Source organism: Zootoca vivipara, chromosome 8 (assembly GCF_965207765.1).
Source record: "Zootoca vivipara chromosome 8, rZooViv2.hap1.1, whole genome shotgun sequence".
NCBI classification, from domain to species: Eukaryota; Metazoa; Chordata; class Lepidosauria; order Squamata; family Lacertidae; genus Zootoca; species Zootoca vivipara.
The window spans coordinates 66,394,437-66,419,024 of record NC_142591.1 but is presented as its reverse complement, the minus strand read 5'-3'; the positions used below and the strand labels follow the sequence as shown (position 1 = coordinate 66,419,024).

General features: G+C 43.8%; 1 protein-coding gene across 6 annotated transcripts in view; it reads right to left on the bottom strand.

Moving 5' to 3' along the window:
- GRHL2 (grainyhead like transcription factor 2) overlaps positions 1-24,588 on the bottom strand; it is a 79,154-nt gene that overhangs the window by 26,702 nt on the left and 27,864 nt on the right. For 4 of the 6 annotated variants that reach the window (XM_088675757.1, XM_088675756.1, XM_088675754.1 and 1 more), the window contains exons 6-9: positions 24,089-24,245; positions 22,606-22,717; positions 20,981-21,075; positions 2,905-3,063 (exon numbers count right to left, since the gene is read on the bottom strand). In XM_088675757.1, the coding sequence (XP_088531883.1) occupies positions 2,905-3,063; positions 20,981-21,075; positions 22,606-22,717; positions 24,089-24,245 (523 nt within the window). The remainder of the gene's footprint in view (positions 1-2,904; positions 3,064-20,980; positions 21,076-22,605; positions 22,718-24,088; positions 24,246-24,588) is intronic. The other 2 variants (XM_088675758.1, XM_088675755.1) reach the window with 1 other exon arrangement.

The window sequence follows — 24,588 nt, the reverse complement described above, 5'->3', positions numbered from 1 at the left end:
GTTTCCAGCAGCTAGTATTTAAAAGCATGGCTAGTAGCCATTGATAGCCCTCTCCTCCACAAATTTGTATGACCGTTCTAGTGATGCATGGCTCAGAGGAACACATGGGAAGTGGAGGTTGTGACAGCAGCAGGTAACCAGGGTCTTCAATGGGACACTTTTGGAACTGAAAGCCCTTTTGGACAAAGAGCACCACATCACTTCTGTGTCTTACAAATCTTCCAGCCTGATCTTTACCATTTTTACTGAGAAATAAGCCAGATTGAATTCATTGGAATTTACTTCCTATGACCTTTGCTTAGCACAGGAGCCCACCGGCAGGTGTGGAAACCTATTTAAGCCCAAAGGCCAAGTTAAACTCATGGGCAACCTTCCAGTGCTTGTATGCCAATGGTGGGTGTGGCCAGAGGCAAAGTGGGTGGAGCAAGGGATGTGACCTTTTATCTTTGTGCGGTAGGCTGTACTGCAGAAACACAGAATCCAGAGGTTTGCACACACACACACACACACCTTCCATCCAGGTAAGCAAGAGGCCTGGAGAAGAGGCCTGAGAATCTGAGTTCCCACCTGTTATGCTAGATACGGTGGTAAATAGTAGTAAATATCCGATGATACTCCATTTCACCATTGGTCCTGATTTATGCAGCCCCATTGATGCAGATAAGAATTGAGTTTTAATTGTTGTTCATGACTGTTTGCTCTCAGGCACACTTCACTGGGACTGCCAGATGTTGTTGGACTACAAATCCATCATCAGTTGCTCGGTTGGTGGGGTGCTTCCAATTGTGGTGTTTTTGCTGCAAAATTCTGCAAAAACTGTTGCCAGACTTTTTTTGGAGTGGTTGGAGTGAATTGGACAACATTGGGTTTTGAGCTAATAACCATGGCCCTAGGTTTGAGTAGCAATTGCTCAGTTAGTGGGGCACTGCAAAACACAAGAGTTTTCGCTGCAAATCACTACCAAAAAAACTCAAAACCCTTCAAAACTTTGGCACAGGTTTGGAGAGGATCCCAAATTGTGGGGTTCATAGTTAATTTTCCTATCATCTTTGTTCATTAGCCATGCTGCCTGGGGTTGATGGGAGTCAGAGTCAACAACATCTGCGAGGCCAAAGGTTCCCCATTCCAGTTATAAACTATATGTTATTGCCATTTTCTTTAATGCAATACTGCCCAGAAAAGTTATCAGCTCCCGATCACTAGGCTATGGATAAAAATAAACCAATAACAACAGGCTGCAGAATGTTACAGGTAGAAGCAATCCTTAGCCACTTGCTGCCTCAGGCCAGTGTTTGCATGGCTGACCACAAAAATCCTATTTTAAGTCTCAGTGAGCTATCCAGGATCCAGGTTTGATAAGGGCAACATTTTAACTACTCCTGTGCGCTTTTCTCCTGCTTTTAAGATGGCTTTGATTAGATCTGTCAACACTCATTTCCTTCTCCCCCAACCATGAAATGTGAAGTATCAATTAAATGGATAGTCAAAGTGATGAATATGTATAATTCAAAGGGCTCAGCTTCTTGTCGTCTGTAGGTCACTCCTGATGGGGCCCATGCTCTTAAGATCTTTCTTCCCCACCTTCCCCTCATTACTCTTCAAAAACCAGCAAACTGTGTGGGAGGGACACCCTTCCCCCCGCCTTTGAAATTTACTGAGCTTTTGAGCAGGCAGCTATATCTTCAGATTACTGCAAATATTTGACCTTTACAAATGATAATTAAAATATAGCACTCAAAATTCATTGCTTCGATATATATATATATTTAAGGTTGCTAATCATGGCTGATGGAAGGAAGGAAGGAAGGAAGGAAGGAAGGAAGGAAGGAAGGAAGGAAGGAAGAAAGAAAGAAAGATCTGGCTGTTTGCACAGCACACTTTTTTTTGCCTAGTTACATGTAGGTAGCCGTGTTGAAACAAAATAAAAAAATTCCTTCAGTAGCACCTTAAAGACCAACTAAGTTTTTATTTTGTTATGAGCTTTCGTGTGCATGCACACTTCGTCAGATACACTGAAACAGAATCCACCAGATCCTTATGTATATTCAGAGGGTGGGGGTGGGGGTGATGGGAATGGGTGATGGGCTGATAGGAGTGGTAAACCTGTTGATGACTGTTAACGACTGTTAACGACTGCAATTGGTCTTGCGGGGGGGGGGGAGCAAGGGCTGAGGTGCTAAGGAAAGCTTGATCATGTATAATGAGATAAGAATCCTATGTCTCTGTTCATTCCAGGTGGCTCCATGGTTTTAAGCTTGCTAATGTGTTGCAATTCAGCAACTTCTCTTTCCAGTCTGTTTCTGAAATTTTTCTGTAATAAAACAGCTGCTTTGAGATCTTGTATAGAATGTCCTGGGAGATTGAAGTGTTCTCCTACTGGTTTCTCTGTCTTGTGATTCCTGATGTCAGATTTATGTCAGATTTTTTTTGCCTGTTCCCACTAATATCCTTGTATCAAGGTTAGAGGACTTGGGTATTAAACACCAATACCAGACCAGACCAGAGCCAATGAGGTTGTGTGGCCTGGTGAGAGTCCAGAGGAAAACACAGAGAGGCCTACTCCCAGACCTGAGGCTGTTTTAGATTGTATGGCTTTCTTCATCTATTCCCACCCTCACCCCCCTGTTTTGCAAGGATTTTGTTACATTTTTATAATCGTGGACACCAAAGGAAGCCAGGAATAAAGCAGCTTCCCAAGACATTCTAGGAAGTTACAATGGTGACCAAGCTAAAAAGTAGAAGGAAACAGCAACAAAAGTAAAGGAAAATGAACGCATTGAAACAAATGTGGTACAAATAAATGAACAAATGAGGTCTTTGATGACTAAAATAACTGCTAAACGAACAAAAAATGTCTTGCTCACCCCTCTCCTCTTTTCAGCACCGAGCAACGTATCATCTTACCTTGTCACAGAAAACCTTGATCTGGCAGAAGGCACGGTGAATGGGTTTATTGCTGCGATTATTGTAGCTGTACGTGTCAATCTGGATCATCAATGGAAGCCCCTTGACTCCTTTCTGAGAAGAGAAGTCTGTGCTTAGGCAGTTTACCGTGATGAAAATCTGATTTGGAGAAGAAGAAAGTTAAAAGTTAAACTGGTACAGAAGTGGTTGTTATCCATGAAGAGAATTCAATGAAGTCCTGCCTCTATTTAATATTTAAACTTCCACTTGCAGCACCATTTGAGAAATCTATCCATGCTCAACAGAGGTTTGGAATGATTGTTTTAAGGGTTTTTCCAACAGTGAAGTGATTTGATGAACCCAACTCAGCTATTCAGCTCAACTCACATGTTCACATGTGTGATGCATTAGAATCAAAAAAGGAATATTATCAGTACTAGAAGAATTGGCTGACTCATTCTAATCAATATGTGAAATCCCCACCTTTCTCCACAACCATTTCCTGATCACTCAGCACTGTGGGAACAGTCACCACATGCAGGAGTCCTTTTCTGTGCAGTCATTATGAGGTGCAACTTTTTAAAAGGCCCAAACTCTAAGGCCCATAGCATTTTGGTTACTTTCCACAATTCTTTGCCTGCTCACTTCTGCCCTGCAAATGCCCCTCCTCTTCCTGTGAGTCTTTGCATTAGGCCATTTGCCATGCTTTTACTTTCTCCGTGGTTCCCTCTTTTTTTCAATTTCATGTCTCCATGTTTTTGGCCTAAAACTCCCATGATCCCTAGCTAGCAGGACCAGTGGTCAGGGATGATGGGAATTGTAGTCTCAAAACATCTGGAGGGCCGAGGTTGAGGAAGCCTGGTGTTATCTGTGGGCTGTATGTAGAGGCGAATTCAGAGAAGCACAACTGGTTCGGTCACACCGGGCACGAAGTGAGCAGAATGGAAGGCGAGGGGTGAAGAGGTGCCGAATTTTGGCATTGCACAGGGCACCACTGAAATTTAAGACTCCAAGGTCTGCCACTGCTGTATGTAAGCATTATGTGTATGTATGTATGTATGTATGTATGTGTGTGTGTAGATGTGTAGGAATACATGCACATGTGTATATGTGTAAGACAGTGTGGGTGTGTTTTTGGGTAGCCCCGCCTACTTTTGTATTGGCCCTGCCTACCACTGTTATGTGGGCTACTTCTGATAAGTCTGCATACCTTCTGGCTGTCAATGTAATCTCCACACATGACAGTATTCTGAACTCACTGATCTAAACCCATTCTTTAAGAAGTCCTCTGTGCTGAGGAAGGCTTATAGTTCAGTGGTAGAGCACACACCTTGGTCTCAAGGTCTAAGCCCTGGCATGTCCAGGTAAGGCTGGAAAAGACTCCTGTCTGAATAGCCCTGGAGCTGCCAGTCTGCAAAACTGAGCTAGAAGGACCAATGGTCAGATTCAAGGTAGGATGACTTTCTACTTTCTCCAGTGGGCCTTATGGCGGCGCTGCCGATGGCTAAGAATACTAACAAAACACAGAATTATGCAAAGGCTTATGAAAACCCTCTGATTCCACTTATAATTTTTCCCTATGCAATGACATTTGTTCAGAAAATGAAAGAGGAAGGGCTAATGGGAAAAGAAGACTAAAGAAAAAAGAAGACAAACCACAGGGAGATATAGCTAATGTGCCTTACAGGGAGAATTTAACAGCATTCATCTGATTACAGAAGTCGATATTACTGTCCAGTTTTTTTTTTTTTTATGGTGCAGCCGTCTCAGCTTGTTTGCTCGACCGAGCTAATAGCACAGCGGCATTTCTGTACCTGATGGTATCACGACGCTGTGCTTGCAAACAATACAGTTGAACTTTAACTGATGTGAGGGAAGTTGTCTGGGAGAAACCCGCTTTAGTGGGACGTGCAAAATGGACTGCATTTCCTGTCTGAATGTAAGCCTCGTCCAGGGATTTTCTGCATGGATTATGCACTTTTGAAGAAGTGGGGCAGCAGGACTTTCCCCTCCCCACACCCTGCATTGCACTGAGCATGCCCCCTGGTTGTCTGCATAGGGAAAATGAAGGAGCAGGCTTCTAGTGGCTGGAACACTGTGAGGTCATCCAGTGGGTGTGGCCAGTGTCCCAAGGGATGTTGGGCCAGCACATTCCTGCTGCCCTCCTCTCCACACACAGGGTTGCATGCATGCAGAATGCCTGAATGGGGCTATACGGAGGTAGGGATTCTTCTTCCCCCCAGTCCAAGGACCACATTCGATCCAGAGGGAAACTTTCAGGTGGCTAGAATGCAAAGGTGAGCAGAGCAAGGACTATGACGTTTACCTTTCTACAGCAGGCTACATTTCTACATGGCAAAGCCAGAGGTTTAAACACACATGCATACGGTAGGATGTCTGTTCAACCAGGGATGGAGAACTTGTGGCTCTCCAGATGTTGCTCTATAACCTCAACATCCCTGGCCATGCTGGCTGGGGTTGACGGGACATGGAATCCAACAACATCTGGAGGGTCTCCCCATCTGTGCCCAATACATTATGAGAACAGCTTATTATAATTCCAACCACCTCTGACTACCAAAGAATACATGCTACATATGCAAGGATACTGTGCATTTGGTCAAAATGCCTGAATCTCAAATACAGGAGCACTAACAAGAGGAAAATTCAAGCAAGAAACTTTCAGATCGCTGCCCTGAGCTTGGAAAAACAGGATACAAACCAGTTAGATAAATAAATTCTACTGCAGCAAAATTATATTGATGGAGAAGCGGAGATAGCAGAGTGATGGCAATTGATGACTACAAAAGGCCATCATTTTAGAAGATGGAATATCATCCTCCTGACACCATAATAGATCAAGCCTCTTTAAAAATCAATATTTTTTAACTTATGGCAATCTCCTACACACACAAACACGGGGAGAGGGGGGGGCAAAATCTGTTGTAACAGTATTAATGCTGTGTTATTTTGCATTATAGGAACTGGGTTAGAATTAAGGGAGATCAGTGACTTTTGCAAGGTTTTATGCCTTGGTACACTGCCCACACACGGGTGGCGCTGTGGTCTTAAAGGTAAAGGGGCCCCTGACCATCAGGTCCAGTCGTGTCCGACTCTGGGGTTGCAGCGCTCATCTCGCTCTATAGGCCGAGGGAGCCGGCGTTTGTCCGCAGACAGCTTCCGGGTCATGTGGCCAGCATGACAAAGCTGCTTCTGGCGAACCAGAGAAACACAGAAACGCCGTTTACCTTCCCGCCAGAGCGGTCCCTATTTATCTACTTGCACTTTGATGTGCTTTCGAACTGCTAGGTGGGCAGGAGCTGGGACCGAGCAATGGGAGCTCACCCCGTTGCAGGGATTCGAACCACCGACCTTCTGATCAGCAAGCCCTAGACTCTGTGGTTTAACCCACAGCGCCACCTTTACCTTTACACTGCCCTATTAGCCTCCTTTAGAAACAGTGGGGAGGGAGGGGGCTTTTAACTCGAAAAGGCTGTTCACAAGAATGTGACACTGAAGCTATAAAATATGTTTTGAGTGTGCTTTTAGTTTCAATTTAGCTTCATGGCCAAGATGACATCAATGCTCTATCACTTTTGCTTCTGAAAGATGACTGATGCTCAATTATCTAGATTCTCAGGAGCCTTTCAGGGATGTCTCAGAGCATCATTTAGTCTCATGCTTCAGAAATCCGCTCTAGGTAGAAGGGCACTTTGATGCCACAGTGACAGATGCTCTGGAGGGAAGGGAGCCTGGAGGGAAGGTGGCAGAGATTACAACAACCAAACATCACGCTATTCCATAGAGAAAGATGTATCTCTGATTGCAAAATACAACCAGTGAATAATTATGTGCCTTTGATAAAATTCTTTCCCCCTCTATTCCACAGCAAATTGGGCCTGTTCTAGTGAACACTTGTGATCCGTGGAATAAGAACACAGTGGTCGTTGGGAATTAGCCCACAAAGCCATAGTAGAGAATGCAGACATGTTCTCACCAGAATTTTCCTCTGCAGGGAAATGCAGGGACTCCTTCCTACTATATGAGAAAACAAAACAAAATGGGGCACTGGGAAAGCCTGAGTGCATATTGGTACAGAAATGGACACCCAGCTGCAATACTTTTGCTATGGCATCATCACTGGGTTGGGTCAAGCATAGATTATAATAGAACATAGGCATTAGGAACCTAGGAAGTTGTACTGTACAGTCTGAACATTAGTCCATCTACTTAATTTTGTCCAGTTAGCATTGTAGCTGCTCTACAGGGTTTCATCCCTACCTAAAGATATCAGGGATTGAACCAAGGGCCATCCTGCTCCACCCCAAACTTCAACCAATGGGTCCAAAACTCTGGCCTGAAGTACAGATGGTATATTACACCGGTAAATTTAGCTAAAATGTATAAAGTAAGTAACAAATTTTGGAAATGTAAAGAAAAAGAAGGATCATTTTATCATATGTGGTGAGAATGTAAGAAAGTTTAAAGTTTTTGGGAAATTATATATAATGAATGGAGAAAGATGTTGAAATATACATTTGTGAAAAAACCAGAAGCATTTTTGTTAGGCATTATAGGTGATGATATTAATAGACAGGATAAAAAGCTGTTTATGTATGTAACTAGAGAAGCGAGAGTGTTGATGGCACAGAAGTGGAAACAAGAAGAATTACTGACAAAAGAAGAATGGCAGACGAAATTGATGGACTATGCAGAATTAGACAAGATGACGGGATGAATTCGGAACCAGCGGGACCAGAAGTTCTTAGAAGATTGGAAAAAAATTACAAACTATTTGAAAGACAGCTTTTAAAAACCAAATTATGCTTGTAGATTTGCAGGAAGTTTTATAGGGAGGAGAGTTAGAAGTATTACAGAAGAAGGAAAGAAGGAGGATTATATGAGATAGTAAGTAATAGTGAATTATTGAAATGCGAGAATAAATTAAGAAGAAGGAAATCACCAGAGGTGGCTGAGGGAAGTCATAAAATGTGTATGTAAGATTTGGAAGATTGGATGATAATTTATGGTTTTTATGTAGAAGCTGAGGGCTTCTACATGAAGAAGCATAATTTGGGGAACCACAGGTTCTCCATCCCATGCAGTGCCAAAAGAAGGGGACTCCCAGAGGACTTTTCCCTAAGGGCAAGTCTGCTGCAAGTTGCAAGCCTTAAAGTTACACTGCACAGCTTCATCTTCTTTTCCTTCTTTTCCTTGCAGATACTGCAAGACAGCATGATGACAAGTGTTGGTATCTAATCTGCAGAAGAGAGATGTAGTCAAAAGATGTATGCAGGTAATTTTCGACTCTCAAAACGTCAATACCCAAGCTCCATTGCCTCAGGGCTTGGCACTAATTAGAGAGATAAAGGTAGGCAGCAAGTTAGCTGGCATTTGAAAAAGGAAAGAAAAAAAAAACCCAAGAAAACAGAGACAACGTGTACAGATGGGAGAAGAGATAGGTTGGATTTTGGCTCGGGGCACTGCAGATACATGATCACAGGGCAGAGTGGGAGAGAGATCTACATATACTTATCTCTCGTGTGCGAAAATACAGGCAGCTCGATTTAGAATCTAAACTGTATAAAAGTCGTAAGATTTAAATGGCAGGAAAATAGCAATAGGCCTTAGGTTTGCTTAGGCAATCTCCCATCCTCATTTGCAATTCTTAAATATAAAAAGGGCCCTGAAAATTCATATTATCAGCAGCAATACCTTATCAGTCGAAACGTGGCACTTCCCCAATCTGTGCCGTGCATAACGTACTGACAGAAAGAGCAGGTAGAGGCTAGGGTAGCCACATGTTATTTAATAAACACATTTTTTTGTATTTGAGACACTTTTAATATACTGGTTTTTATCTGCTCTCCACAGAGGCTGTATATGACATGAATCGGGGTAATATTAATGGGGATTTAGGGTGATATTACTCGCAGCAGGCCCATTCAAATGACTGTGGCAAACTTAAGTCATGTTTATTCATCGCAGTGGTTCTACTCTGATCACCACCCTTAGAAGACTCAAAACTGATAAAAGGTTTTGCTGAAATTGAAAAAAAAGGTCTTTATTGTTCAAAACAGTAAAAGGCTGAGGGGAGAATACTAAATAGAAGCTGTGGGGACGGGAAGAGACCCTTTGGTGAATTAGAGACAAAAGGATGCTTCATAGGTGTATAGCACAGCTCAAGTGTTTAGTTTACTACATTATGCAGGCAACCACTACAAGTCTCCATGTGGGAGAAAGATACATGTGTAAAATGAGAATTAACATTCAATTTTGCACAATATATACAGTGAAGTCGCTGGCTGTACAGCAGGCTTCATCAACCTAGTGCAGGCATCCCCAAACTGCGGCCCTCCAGATGTTTTGGACTACAACTCCCATGATCCCTAGCTAACAGGAACAGTGGTTGTGGAAGATGGGAATTGTAGTCCAAAACATCCGAGGGCCGAAGTTTGGGGATGCTTGACCTAGTGTCTTCCAGATGCTTTGTTTCCATATGTCAGCTTAGCGAGGAACGACTCGCATACCAACGACTCGCAGTGGAACGACTCGCAGTGGAAGCCACTGTCAGAAGTTTTAAAAAAGATAGCTAGGAAATGTTTTGACAGGCTTGCTTTGCTTTCTCATTCATAAAATCTCAGTGTTCCCACATTCATTTATGACAAGCTGAAACCTATGGAAGTTGGTAGCATTAGAAATATGGACAGAAATATTACAACACACACAGTTTCATGCTTGATTTGTTACAGACACAGATGCTATTCGGAGGATTACATTTCTGACAGCAGGCCACGTAATAAATATAAAAACTCCGAACTGAAAGTGGTTTTTCCCCACTTTCAGAATTTTTCTAGCCAGAGTGTCTCCTACCTCAGTCTTAAAAAAATTTTTTTATAGGCCTTCAGTTATAATGATAATAAAAAAGCACCTTAAACACAACCTTTTTGCTCATTTTCTTAAATCAACAATCAGCTGTTTAAAAAATGAAGAAGAAAATACAGAAGGCCTAAATGGTCTGGTGTAGCAAATTCCTGAGATAAATTTGAGACTAGGTTTCTAGTACCTAGAGTTTGGAAACACAGGAATCCACTGTTTACCAAAGGCGACCATTTATCCATCTATGGTAGCACAGTATTTTATTCTCTGGCACATCACTTGCTGTCTGCAGGAGCTCACCTCTCCCAAGCCAAAGCAACAGTCTCCCAGCAGGGGCGTTGCTGCCACTTACTGGGAGGACAGGGGTGAGTGTGCCGGTAGGAGCACTTGACCGACTTCTGAGGTCCAGCTCCGAGGGCCTTCCGGAGGTTCCCTCACTGTGAGAAGTGAGGTTGCACAGGGAACCAGGCAGAGGGCCTTCTCAGTAGTGGCACCTGCCCTGTGGAACGCCCTCAAGGAAATAAACAACTACTGTATCTGACTTTTAGAAGACATCTGAAGGCAGCCCTGTTTAGGGACGTTTTTAATGTTAGATGTTTTATTGGGGTTTTAAATCTGTTGGGAGTCGCCCAAATGGGTGGGGTATAAATAATTTAATAATAATAATAATAATAATAATAATAATAATAATAATAATAATAATTTATTTTCTGCCTAACCACCCTCCTCCTGCAAGTAGCAATGGTGCCCCTGCCAGCAGGTTGCCACTACAGGCAACATACTCCTGGCTATTTGATCTGGGACCTTCTTCACACTTCATGAACCTGGGACCTTCCTCATGCTTAAAACAGCGGGGAACTAGATAGCCCACCACCTGTTCCAATGTTGTTGTTGTTTTTGATGTTTTAAAGGAGAAGCAGTACCATCTGTATGACAATTATTTATTGTTAATAATAATACAGTGGTGCCTCGCTTTACGAATGCCCTGCTTAACGAAATTTCCGCTATACGAATGGATTTTGCGATCGGAGGTTGCCTCGCAAGACGACGAGGTTTTCTATGGCCGCCGCTTCGTCTTGCGAAGCGTGGCCATAAAAACCTCCGATCACAAAACCTATTTGCAAAAGGCATTCGTCTAGCAAAAGGGGAACCAGCTGTAGGAAGGGAAGAAGGCAAAGAAAGATTAGCTGAGAGGCGCTGACAGCTGTCAGCGCCTCTCAGCTGATCTTCCTTTGCCTTCTTCCAGCTGCGGCTGGTTCCCCTTTGTTTTCCACTGGTCTCTGCCGGTTGCCCCGAGCAGTGAGGGGCAACCGGCAGAGACCAGCGGAACACTAGCGCGGAAAGAAGGCAAAGGTCTTTCCCCGCCTCATGTCCGATCCAGGCGGGAGGCGGCGGCAAGGAGAAGCTCTTCTCCCGTCGCCGCCTCCCACCACGCACAGCCGGCATTGAGCGCAGCTTCGGAGACCTCCGAAGCTGCGCTCAATGTCGGGGGAGGCAGGCGGGAGGCGGCGACGGGAGAAGCTCTTCTCCCGTCGCCGCCCCCCGCCACGCAGGATCGTTCCTTCGCCTTTCCCCCACCCCGCCCGACAGAGCCGGATCCGACGAAGCTTCTGAAGCTTCGTCCGATCCGGCTTTGTCGTTGGCAGCAGCGGCGCTTGCTCTCTTGGCTCGGGGAAGCGCCTGCCTGCCTTCCCCGAGCCAAGAGAACAGGCGCCGCCACCGCCACCAGTTTCCCCAGAGCCCATAGGAACGCATTAATTGACTTTTAATGCATTCCTATGGGAAACGGTGCCTTGGTAGACGAAATTTTCATAGGACGAATTTAGTCCTGGAACGAATTAATTTCGTCTAGCGAGGCACCACTGTAATAATATTTATACCCCACCCTTCCCAGTCAAGACCGGGCTCAGGGCGGCTAACAACAAGAATATCAAAGCAAGCATAAAAGAAACAATTCAATTAAAATACAGATTAAATACAATGTTAAAATTCAATTTTAAAATTAGGAATCTACAAGTGCAACCTCATTTAAATATCTGTAGGATAAAGCCTTAGGGGAGGGTAACACCGGGGTCAGACTGAATCAGTCCAAAGGACAAGCGGAACAGCTCTGTCTTGCAGGCCCTATGAAAAGATGACAACTCCCGCTGGGCCCTAGTCTCCTGAGAGAGAGCGTTCCACCAGGTCGGGGCTAGTACTGAGAAGGCCTTGGTCCTGGTCGAGGCCAGTCCAACCACCTTGTGACTCGGGATCTCCAGTATGTTATTATTTGTGGACCTTGATGTCCTCTGTGGGGCATACCGGGAGAGGCGGTCCCGTAGCATACCGGGAGAGGCGGTCCTAAGCCGCATAAGGCTTTAAAGGTCAAAACCAACACTTTAAACCTGACCCTGTACTCCACCGGGAGCCAGTGCAGCTGGTAAAGCACTGGATGAATGTGATCCCGTGGTTACAAGGCATCTGATCAGCTCCAAAAGTATAACTGCATAGGATTTCATGGTCAGGCACTCACAATATGCTTTATACTGTATATCCTTTCTCCTAAAAGGGATGACTCTGTTCAGAGTTCAAGCCAGCCATTGCCTCTAAGCAGGGCGTTCCATTACACACAGACACATGTTGCATTTTCCAGACATTACCAGTTGAAACAATTAGCTGGATTTGTCTTGGTCTTGAATTAACGACTGGGCCATTTCTCAGATTCCGGACAAGGACTAAACCAGACTAAGTTGGATGTTGGGCGGAATGGCTGTGAAACTGAAGCAGCCTCCTCCTCAAACTAGGTTTACAGAACTGTGTTGATGCAGTATATTTCATATATAGTAAGCTAGCCTACTGGAGTTGGTTTTTAGGATGAGGGGGTGGAAAAGGAAGATTTGGCAGGTCGTGATATTTATTTAACTGTTCTTATCAGGGAATTCTTTGGGTTTGTTTTTTGCAACTTCTTTCTTGAAATAAAATTCTTATGATGATGATCAGCTAGCAGGTGGTGTAAAAGGCTTCAGCCTTGTAACTTGGGGAACCACTGTCAGGCAGAAAATATACATAATTCAAAATTAGACGGACAAATAGTCTGATGTGGCAGAAGGCATGTTCCTAGCAACTTTTGTTATGTTAAAAACAAGCATCCTTTTGTTTGTTTGTGTGGGCAAAGAACTGTATATTCAACTCCAGGGATTTCCATCTTCATGCCATAAAATAAATTAAGAGATCCATTGCTAACACTTTAAATTTTAAACAAAACTATCAACCCATTATATTTTTATCATTTGCTTTTGTTTCTGGTTTTTAGAATCTTGCAGCCAGCCCCAAGCCCTAAACACTGGGCACAGTAGAGCTTTAAATAAACAAAACTCCTTTGTGCAGAGTAAGTGCAGCTTTTATAGTTTCTTTTGACATCCGTTACCTTATAAATTCATGCAAAGTCAACGCCTTTGTTCCAGCTCAATACCAATGTCTCCAGCAAATGTTTACCTTTCCCTTTAAGAAGCTTCCTTAACCCTGCACCACGCCCCAGCAACTACCTGTACATGAAAACAAGGTTTGCTGCAAATGGTAGGTGCACACCTGTTCGGCCATTCATATACACTGCAGTTGCTAGATGCATTGCAACCACAGCGTTTTATTTAAAACGCCCTGTTTTATGTGCGATTTAAAGAACCCTGGCTCTCAGCCAAATACTACACTAGTTTTGGTAGTCATGTTTATACACAGTTTCTCCTTTTCTAAATTTTAAAGTACTAAATGTTAACGGAAATTATACGTTTTTGTACGTGTTAACAAGAAAAAATTAAATACACACACAAACCAAAGGTTGCAAATTACGAGGTTCTGCAGCTTTGGTAGGGTTCTCTACTCATATTAGAGCCTGCTTACCCTGCCAACCTAGCAGTTTGAAAGCACGTCAAAGTGCAAGTAGATAAATAGGAACCGCTACAGCGAGAAGGTAAATGACGTTTCCATGTGCTGCTCTGGTTCGCCAGAAGCGGCTTTGTCATGCTGGCCACATGACCTGGAAGCTATACGCCGGCTCCCTCGGCCAATAACGCGAGATGAGCGCCGCAACCCCAGTCGGCCACGACTGGACCTAATGGTCAGGGGTCCCTTTACCTTTACCCTTGCAAAACTACAGGCTCTGGAAACACTTTAGCAGGGTTGATCATACCGTTAGGCAGAATGAGGCAGCAGCATCAGGTAGCAGCTGCTGGGGGGCAGGAAACAGCAGTGAGGGGATGGAGGGCAGAGCTCCATTTGCCACATTGCCTGTCCTGTCGCCCTCTAAGTTAGTCTACTGCCTTGACACATGGCAGAGGACACTTGTGTTGAAGTTCAATTCAACACCTTTGCCCTGCTCCCATTACGCCCTCTTCCAGGTCTGCAAAAAGCACGGATCTGCACAAGCTTTGAACGCACATAAAATGGTCATTCCCTGTATGTGGAGGTGTGCATGTGTGTGCATGCTCATATGCTCCATGTTACCCTTTGCCTCAGGCAGCAAGATATATTTGACCAGACCTGAGCTTAAAAATTAAAGAGTTATCAGATGTGTGATGGGTTTATACACACATACACAGGTACCTGGCTGAGGCGATCAGCCTAAAGTTAAGCCAGGTTCCTAAGGGTTAACCAAATAGAACTGTTAGAACCCAAGGGGGCGGGCTCTGGCTGAGTATAAAAACCCCACCCCTGGAGTCAGTTAGTCAGAGTTTGTCAGAGTTCGTTGACGTAGTCGGTTGGAGTTAGTTAGTTGGTTGGTTGTTAGTAGAGAGAGAGCTGGTTTTAAATATTGAGGTGGAGCATAGATGGTGGGTTATAATCAGTCCGGATAGAGAGTTTGTGTGCTTATTTATGAATACAGTTAGTTGTCTTTAGCCGTAATAGGCCGGTAATAGTTATAAATTAGAGGTAATAGGCCGGTATAGGAAACATCTGTCATTTGGAACATTCTAAGACTAATACTGAAATCATTACGCTTATGTACGAACAATAAAGCAACATATTTTTACTTTCACACTATCCTGGTCTGAAGTGCTTATTAACAGCAGATATTTATTTTGTCGTTGGCGCAGTTATCAATAGACCATAAAACGTCCGGGGGTGCTGCGCAGGTCAGGGTGACCGCGACACTGGCAAAGGCAAGGTGTTATCTCAAAGCGGGGGCCAAAGGCCCGGCAATGTTAAGGGCACAAGAATTGTGTCACAACTGTCCATTCAAAAGAGCTGATCAGAATAAGAGTTATTGACTCCCAACAAAACAAGATGAATGGTGCACTGAAGACAAAAATAAGAACAATTCCGTCGCTTCCAAATATTGCCCTACGCAAGGGTTGCACATGCAGGCTTCTCTGGTGTCACTAGTCTGGTACCAGGAGGCAACACAGAGGTGCTAATATTGTGACAAGAGGGTACGAGTTTTGTGGGTGGAAAGGGAAAGGATGCCGTTCCTCTAAGGCTGTCTTTCCCAATCTGGTGCCTCCAGATGTCTTGGAGTGGTGTTCCACTGGGCGGATGGAAGGTGTAGTGTAATTCAAAACATCTGGAGGCACCAGGCTAGGGAAGGCTATCCGAAGGCCAAATCTCTCCCTCCCTATGATTTTTCATGGGTTATATATAATAATAGGGCCAAGGTCAACCATGGAAACAAGCTTTTTATCAAGGATGAGGGACACACGCCTAATCTGGTGCATGTTGCACTAAAATATTCAAAAGCAGTGCTTCTCAATTTGTGATAGTTCACAGTATGGGTCACGTGGCATAGTGCTTAAAAAGATCCACAGCAATCTAAAGATCTAAACAAGCAACTCTGCCCACATGGAAGTAGCTTCCCTATGGTATGGATGAGTCCCAGTTGGTTGGATTTTGTATTTGCTCATTATCTTTATATAACATTTTTCCTCCAAAGAGCTCAAGGTGTCATACTGGGTCCTCCCCTCCCTATTTTACACAGAGAGCAACCCTGCAAGGTAGGTTCAGCTGAGTGGCAGTGACCGGCTCAAGAGCACCCCGTGAACTTCACAGGTGAGTGGGAATTTGAACCTGGGTCTTCCCAGTGCTGGCCCAAGACTCCTAACAACCACAACACAGAAAAGTCCATGACCTCCATTATCAGTCTGGCTCATGGGGATGACACATTCACACAAACCTCAGCACTATTGAGACTACACTATATAGGCTTCCATGTCGCTAGGAGTGTCACTGAGCACCTCATTACCAAGCTTAAAACCACGGAGAGACATGGTCTGAATAAGGACATTGCATTCTTATCTCATTATACATGATAAAGCTTTCTTATGCCATCTCACCCCTTGCTTTTTCCTGCAAGACCAATTGCAGTCGTTAACAGTCGTCAACAGGTTTACCACTCCTACCGGTATCAGCCAATCACCCATTCCCACCACCCTTCTGAGTAATACCCCTCCCCACCCTCTGACTATACATAAGGGTCTGGTGACTTCTGTTTCAGTGTATCTGAAGAAGTGTGCATGCACACGAAAGCTCATACCAATGACAAACTTAGTTGGTCTCTAAGGTGCTACTGGAAGGATTTTTTTTATTTTTTGTTTCGACTACGTCAGACCAACACGGCTACCTACCTATAACTGAGCACAGTGAATAGGATGTTATCACTACAAAGCTCCCTTCTCCTTCAAAAGCCGCTAGGATAAAATATATTCCGCTCTAAGAAAGTGCTTTTTTTCACATTCAACTTCAGGCGGTGCTCTGGTACACTGAGCCTTGAAACTTAATTTCCGTAAGAGAGGCCTTTGTATGGGTGAAATTCATTTTAATCTCAAAATTGTGGGAAAAGAGGGAAATGGCCCTGGAACAATGGGGCCAGTTTAAAAAACTATCCTTAAGGGAGGCTATAATTAGAGCTTCCAGCTCTCTGGAGTGAGGTAATTGCGGAGTGGGGTGGGGAGTCTCCTCCACAGGAGGGAATCCTATCTGTAAATGACTAGGTGAGCGAGAACGAGTTAATGCCCAGATATGGAACCTGCTCGCCATGTGATCTTTCAGGCATTAGGCCTCACATGAACCTATGGGAGGTAGGAATAGTACTGTAGTGAAGGGTAAGGAACACAAATCAGTGGGTGTTCCTCCCCCCCCCACTACCTGCAAACCTGAATTGTTGTTGTTGTTGTTGTTGTTGTTGTTGTTGTTGTTGTTGTTGTTGTTATTACAAGCTAATTCTTGTCAAAATACTTGGGTTATCAGTGCACACCTGTAGTCAGAGATAGTTGATACCTATGAAAATAATGTTCACAAATCGCCGTAAGAAGATGCTACAGCAGAAATGGCAGGCACCTCGACCGCCACAACTGCTGGTGTCAGGGTGACTAAAGGGTAGGAGCGTCAGAAGCTGTTTCATAGGGTCCATCTAGCTCAGTATTGCCAACACTGACTTGTCAGCATTTCCCTCCGATTTCAGATTTTCTCCAGCCCCTACCTGGAGAAGCCAAGGATTAAACCGGAGACCTTTGGCTGCAAAGCTGATGCTCCTCCATACATTAGCCGCAAAATAGCCCGAGCACTTAAGTAAAACACATTTTAAATGCCCCAACAGTAGCTCAAAAATAAAGAGATGCTCTACAGCGTTAACGAGGGAGAAAAGTGATGAAGGAAACAGGACTGGTGCTAGGGCATGTGCTAAAATGAGGTTCCTCCTTCTCTCAGAGCCTCTGGTCCCTCCTCATTCAATCTCCCCCAGGCTTGGCGAGGTCCACTGAGTTCTCCATCAACCCAGTCCCATGGCTGCAACATCCATTTCATAGAATCATAGAGTTGGAAGAGACCACAAGGGCCATCCAGTCCAACCCCCTGCCAAGCAGGAAACACCATCAAAGCATTCTTGACATATGCCTGTCAAACCTCTGCTTAAAGACCTCCAAAGAAGGAGACTCCACCACACTCCTTGGTAGCAAATTCCACTGCCGAACAGCTCTTACTGTCAGGAAGTTCTTCCTAATGTTCAGGTGGAATCTTCTTTCTTGTAGTTTGAATCCATTGCTCCGTGTCTGTTTCTGCTTTGCATCCCTACTCTGCTTCCTTTCCTATCCTTGTCTCATGAGGAGATTCAGGTGAACAGCTGAAATCATGACACAGGTGGAGCCATCCAGCAGAGGCTGTATGGCTGTACTTGCCCAGCTCTGCCATGTAACAGCTCTGCTTGCCACCCCCTTGCTTGCAAAACATGTCAAAGAATACGAGGAGGAACAAGTCTGCAGTCACATCCCTTGGCAATGCGTGTTCAGTGCATGTACCGTACATAAACTGCTAGCTATGCTCTTCCATCTGAATTTACCTTTAGCAAGCTCTGCCTATTTGCTGCAGTAGGTCGACAATGCCCAGCCTCACATCAATTCCCAAACCAATAGGGCCTCCTGGCAGGTGCTACAGGGCTTGTACTAGGACAGGGGTAGGCATGCACATGAAAGCACATACCAATGACAAACCTAGTTGGTCTCTAAGGTGCTGCTGGAAGGATTTTTTTAATTTTGTTTCAGAGGGTGAGGCCACTCAGAGGACAATTAGTAAGGGGCAGGCTAATGTGGCCTGGGTGATCCTTAGGGATTCAGGTCCCAAATCATATAGAGCAGGCGTGTCCAACAGGCAGATCACTGGACGTCTGTGGTAGATCACCAGTAGATCAGTGGCTCCCCCCAAAGAAGCTAAAAATCATTGGCTCCCCTAAAAAAAGCTCAACATATTAGTCCTGCACCCCTAAAATGACCAAAAACAGGGTTTTCCTTCCTAAAAAAAAAGCTCAACGCCGCTTTCTTCTTCTCTAAAGAAGTTCAATAACTTCTAGAATCTACGTGAACCCCGCAAAACAGGGCTTTCCTTCCTAGAAAAAGCTCAACAACTTTGACCTGAACCCCCCAAAAGGGGGTAGATCACTGCCAATTTTTAACTCTGTGAGTAGATCGCAGTCTCTTGGAAGCTGGCCACCCCTGATATAGAGCATTAATGGCAGGCACTTTTACTTTTATTTGTGCTCTCGTTTGTTAGCAGCCTAGCTTGTTAAAGAGCAGGCTTTTGGACTAACTGTGCCTTCTGAGCAGTCTTCAAAGGCAGCCCCACAGGCAATGCTTCATAGTAGCCTAAACTCTGCTGCAAAGGACTGTGGGACAGTTAAGAGTAAAATCCCACCTGTGTTTCTCGAACCAGGATAATACTTCATTTTCAACCAACAAAAAACCATAATAGCAACCGCTTTAGGAAGCAGCCTGCACTGAAAACTTTCTAAGTTTTGTGAGTGGCAATAGGTTACTAAGACTTGGGTTCCCGCAGGATATTTGCTTCATACCATGGAGACCAGGGTCAGGCTGACCTGGGTTGCAACTTAATAGCGCTGATTGAAGTAAAAGGCGTTTCAACAGCAGGCTTGCAATTTCTAGTTAAAACTATTTAGGAATGAACGCCGAGGCAGGCCGAGGATGCTGTGAAGCTAGAGTTATCCAGGGAGAGGAAATGCACAGAGTAATGATGTCAGGCTGTGTGTTATGTCATGCTTAGATGCTTCAGAAAGAGTAGAGCATCCCTCTGTTTCTTGTAATGTTTCCTTTTGCCCTTAGAAATTGCTTTACAGAAGGATGGAAGAAGGCAAGTTATGCACTCAAGCTAAGGGCTTTTTTTGTTTGTCCGTTCGTTTTGTAGGAAGCGGGTAATAGTTTAAATGTTCTTTTTTTTCTTTTTTTGGTGCAATGTATGCCCAGCACTTGTAAAGGTTCCCTCCTATGTTATTAACATCTTTTCAATAAAATGTTAACATTCTTCTGCAGGCAAACGACTCATGCACAATGGGAAATTTGTCTCACTAAGCACAGCAGGATGTACTCTTTCATCAGCAAACATCAATAGCCCGAAATCACTCAGGCTATCGATGAAAGCTTTTCTGAACTCTTCTGTAAATGGACTTCCTTCGCTCAGTGTTAAGACCAGGGGTAGGCAACCTAAGGCCCGTGGGCCGGATGCGGCCCAATCGCCTTCTCAATCCGGCCCGTGGACGGTCCGGGAATCAGTGTGTTTTTACATAAGTAGAATGTGTCCTTTTATTTAAAATGCATCTCTGGGTTATTTGTGAGGTCTGCCTGGTGTTTTTACATGAGTAGAATGTGTGCTTTTATTTAAAATGCATCTCTGGTTATTTGTGGGGCATAGGAATTCGTTCATTCCCCCCCCCCCCCTCAAAATATAGTCCGGCCCACCACATGGTCTGAGGGACAGTGGACCGGCCCATGGCTGGAAAAGGTTGCTGACCCCTGGTTAAGACAGTCCTTCTGCTCCTAGTGTCACAATGGGCTGTCTTCAACTCTAAGCCTGGAAAATCCCATGTAGAAATGCAAGGACATACCACATCACGTTTATCTTCCTTATATGCAGTCGTGGCTACTCTTACTGAAATGTCAAAGCATTACAATGTCACTGGGTTTTCCCTCTGGTTCCAAACTGTTTTCAGCTGCTTTTATTTACTCTAACAAAACAGAATGCTGCAGCAGCAGCAGTTCACCTTTCCTTTCCGATAAATGGCTTTCACTGAATCCTCACAATTTGTATCAATAATTATGACACTTTCTTGGATAAAAGGAGCCAAAAATAAAGTAAAAAGCACTTTTACAGTTCTGTGTTTTTTTTCCCACCACCATCACCCCATCCTCCTCGCACACATTTTTATATGTTTTAACTAAAATACACAGTTTTGCAAGGAATGTTCCTTAACATAATGCATTTTTGTATGTTTTCCCCACTAATAACTTCATTTTATGCACATTACCGTAAATATTACCAATGCAGTTCTTGTTGTGGTAGTGCCCAATCACAAGATTTGAGGAATCTTCCATAATTCCTTCTACAACTATCAGCTGCTGATGGTTTGTTGACCAAATTGATATCATCCATTTTTGTATGAAAAGGTTTAAATTTATTTCTCCATATGATCTGAACAGTTGTTCACACAATTTCCACTTTTGGCCTTGCTGTTTGGATTAGGGCAGGGGAAAAATCTCTGTCTGATACTCTGAAGAACAGCTACCCATCTGACCTAATACCTCAGGTGGCGCAATGGGTCAATCCATCTGGCTGCTAACCAGAAGGTTAGTGGTTTGAGTCCACCCATGACTACAAATCCTATTTTTCTGAGCGGCCCTAATAAGTACAAGTACATTTCAATTAAGTTTGCTGGGGGATGATGCCTTACCTTTGCTTCTTCATTGACGTCCCAAGTAAAAGATATGGCATTATAAGCAATTTCTTCTATATTCCCGATTGTGTTAAAGCTCTCCTTGTAGTCAGCTGCAAAAAAGAGCAGATCACAGACCATTTTGTAAAATTGAGATTTTTGTGTTTTTACCCAGGCATGTTTTCGCATTCCACATCACCTGAGTTTCACTTATGGTGACTACAATATGTTACAATATACGTATGTGTCACTTGGTTGATCATAATCCTTAGATTTCAGGTGTAACTTCTGTTTAATTCCTTTTGTTTTACTGAAGATGCCCTGACGCCTCCTCACAGAACTACATTCCCCCATGATTCCCTGGGAAGGGGGAATGACAATTAACATGATTGCATCGCCTCAGAAATAAGGCCAATTGTGGTCACTGGCAATTGCAAGATTACAGCCAAAAAACAGTTTACAGCTGTGGTATAGATAAGCACCGAGTCCTCAAGTGTCTTCTCCTTATCTCATTTTCCACACCCAAAATTCATGCATAAATATCACAGGCAACATTGTATGCAAAAGCACAAAAGACCCACTTATAGCTCTTGGGTGGAAGCTTCTTGCATGACATTAAATAGGGAAATGATATCCAGGACAACATATATAGTTAGGTTGTGCTGCTCTGACTCAACTCACACAGGACAGCAAGATCTGTTCAGTTTAGGTCATTCCAACTGAGAGTTAAAATGTGACAAAAGGTTTAAGAGAAAGGCTGATTACAACTGATACATATATAGCCTAGGGGAAAGGGAGGGTACAGTATGACAGCATCTTTTAAATATGTTAAGATTGCCATAAATAGGGGGAAGAGCCATGACTAGTGCCAACAGCTAGGCAAGCTGAATAGCCATGAGGCATCTCTGCTCTGAAAAGCAAAAATGAGTACAATTCTGCTTCAATGGCGAGGGAGAGGCCATGGAGAGGGAAGAGAATGGGGGAGTGAAAATGGCTGATGGCCCAAATTTTGAGCCTATTTTTGTGAAAATAAACAACAACAACAACAACAACGGAGATGGACTGATAGTTCATTGCGCTAAAGCCAGAACAAGGTATAAGAACCGATGTGGGAGGAAGACACAACATGAGCCAAATAATAGGAAAAGCTTCTGAGAAATGCAAGCCTACTGAATCATTGGTTTTCAATTAACAAGGCAGGACTTACAAGTGAGTTACAACATGATCTAAAGCAGGTCATAATGGCAACGCTACTATCATTATCTTTTGTTTACATTTCTAAAAAGAAGGAGAATGGAGAGGAAAATGAGAAACAAGAGGCAACAAGAATAGAGAAAATGTACATGTAAGCTTGACAAAACTCGAGTGGGTTCTATGATGTAAGTTAACATTAAAGTTAGAAACGAATTCAGTACAGCACTGTTAATGCAACGACTGGACTAGGGCAGTCCATTACCAAACTTGCATTCAGTGACCAGGCTGGTGTGATCCAACAGCAAACTGATGGGTCACTAATTGGCTATCCCTGCTCTACAACAAAAACAACTTTCTGGTCCCTGCACTTATTCCCCCACCGGAAACCTCCAATGTTACAAAAAGGCACCAGCGAGCATGGATGCTCATAGGACTGCTTTCTCACTCACCAATGTCAAGGACCCTTTGCTTTGCTGTGTGCTGCCGAGAATGCCAGTATTTCCAATGCTTCAGCTGTTCATCACGGTTTTTATCCTCGCTGAACACAACCATGATCACACTCTGGAAAGACCACAGAAAAACCTTAAGATGGTTAATGGGGTTGACCAAGCACGAATGCTAAGCAAGATAAATCCTTAAACTTTTTTTGTCTTGCCATTTGTTCCGGCCTGGAGTACATTTTGCCCCTATTTTTCTGATAGGGAAATAAATAAATAGCTGGACTCTTGTATCCACAGATGTGCCAGGGAGGGACTTGCAAGTCTTAAGTTAACCACATTCAACTGTCACGGCATTTGTGACATCGGCAAGCACAGAGATCTCCCATAAGCTGCCTCCTGTATTCACTTATTTTAAAACATTATATACCTATCTCTTTTCAAAACAAGTTTCAAAGAGGCATATTTGGGGGGGGGGTGACCCACCAATACCACCCAAACTGACATTTTAAAAAAAAGAACAGAAAATCAGGATCTCAGCCATTGAAGGCTTCTTTAAAAGGTCTTACAGCCCAACTAGACATGTTGTGGGTCACCCCTTGAATACCCATAATTTATTTCTTGAAATAAATGTATCAGTGGGGGGGGGGTAGGTTGAATTCAGCTTGGGGGATCAGGTGCTGGGTGAGGAGAGGTTAACTCCCTCCTCCACAGTTTTCCCAGTGAAAAATGCCCTATATGGCGTCTGTATGTTTTGTCCCATTCGGCAACTAACAATTTCATGTTTTCCTGGGGGAAATAGTGTGTGGGAGGGCAGAGATTAAATCCCTCTCATCCAGTGCTGAAGCACCAAGCTCTTAAGTCCCATTTCAAAAATGAAACAGGGAATCCTATGCACATCTCTCTCTGGTCACATCTAGTTTGCCTCCCTCGCCTTGCCCTTGAAAGTTCTTTTTAAAGTCAAGATGCTTTTATCATTACTTAGCATTTGTATGCTCAAAGCACCAAGGATTGGCCTTATCCAAGCTGCTTCAGCATGGAGGTGCAGAAATCCCCCTGGGCCCTGTTACACTTTCTGCCCGAGGCAGGTTTTTCCAGCATGCCATCAAAACTGATTGAAACCAATGCCCTTGTGCTGACTTTGTTGCTTTCTGTGGATTTTTAAATATCTTGTCTCCTTGTTGTTGTTTTATTGTTCAAAGAGCTGCCCTAGGAGCTTTTTTAAAACTGAAGGATGATCTCGTTCCAATAAACAAACAAATGGGAACGAAGATAACGTAGTAGTCCATTAAACTTTGCTACAGGGGTTCTTTTTAAAAAAAGAAAAACGCAGATCCAACCTGTTTCAGTCAACTGCTTCGTAAGTCTGTTGACAGAAATGAGTAGCCATGTCAAACAAGTGTGTTTGGAGGCAGGGTGAACACAAACACAGAGAGAGAGAGAGACAGTGCCATTAGTATATCACTATTACCAATCTCATAAAGACCAGCCGTACCCTGACTTTGCTGATGGGGTGTCTGAAGCATTTGTTGTCTCCATTCTCACTCAGAGTTATGGCATAGAACTGCCCTTTGTTTAAGTACGTCATCGGTCCTTCTCCTTGCTTCTGACGCAGGGATTTGGTAGCTTCCAAAGTATAACGGAATGTGCTGCTATGTGGAGAAAGCAAGAATCACAACACCAATAGAATTCATAACAAAAGCCCCTAAGTTCTAAACCACAGATTTAGGCTTTTATGGAGTCATATAAATGGCTGCAGTTCAAGAACTAGCCTGGCACAGCTAGCCTGGAAATGGGAGTTACAGATTCAGCTCTGAAGCTCAGTTGGTGGCCTTGAACAAGCCGCCATTCCCTCTCAGCCTAGGCTAAGAAGAACAATTCTGAGCCCCTTGGAGGAAGGAGAGGTGCGGGCAGAATAAAAGTGAAACAAAAATAAACAAAAGGTCTAGGTAACTGGCATGGTATTTACGTCAGAGCCTGTAATGTTGTCATAAT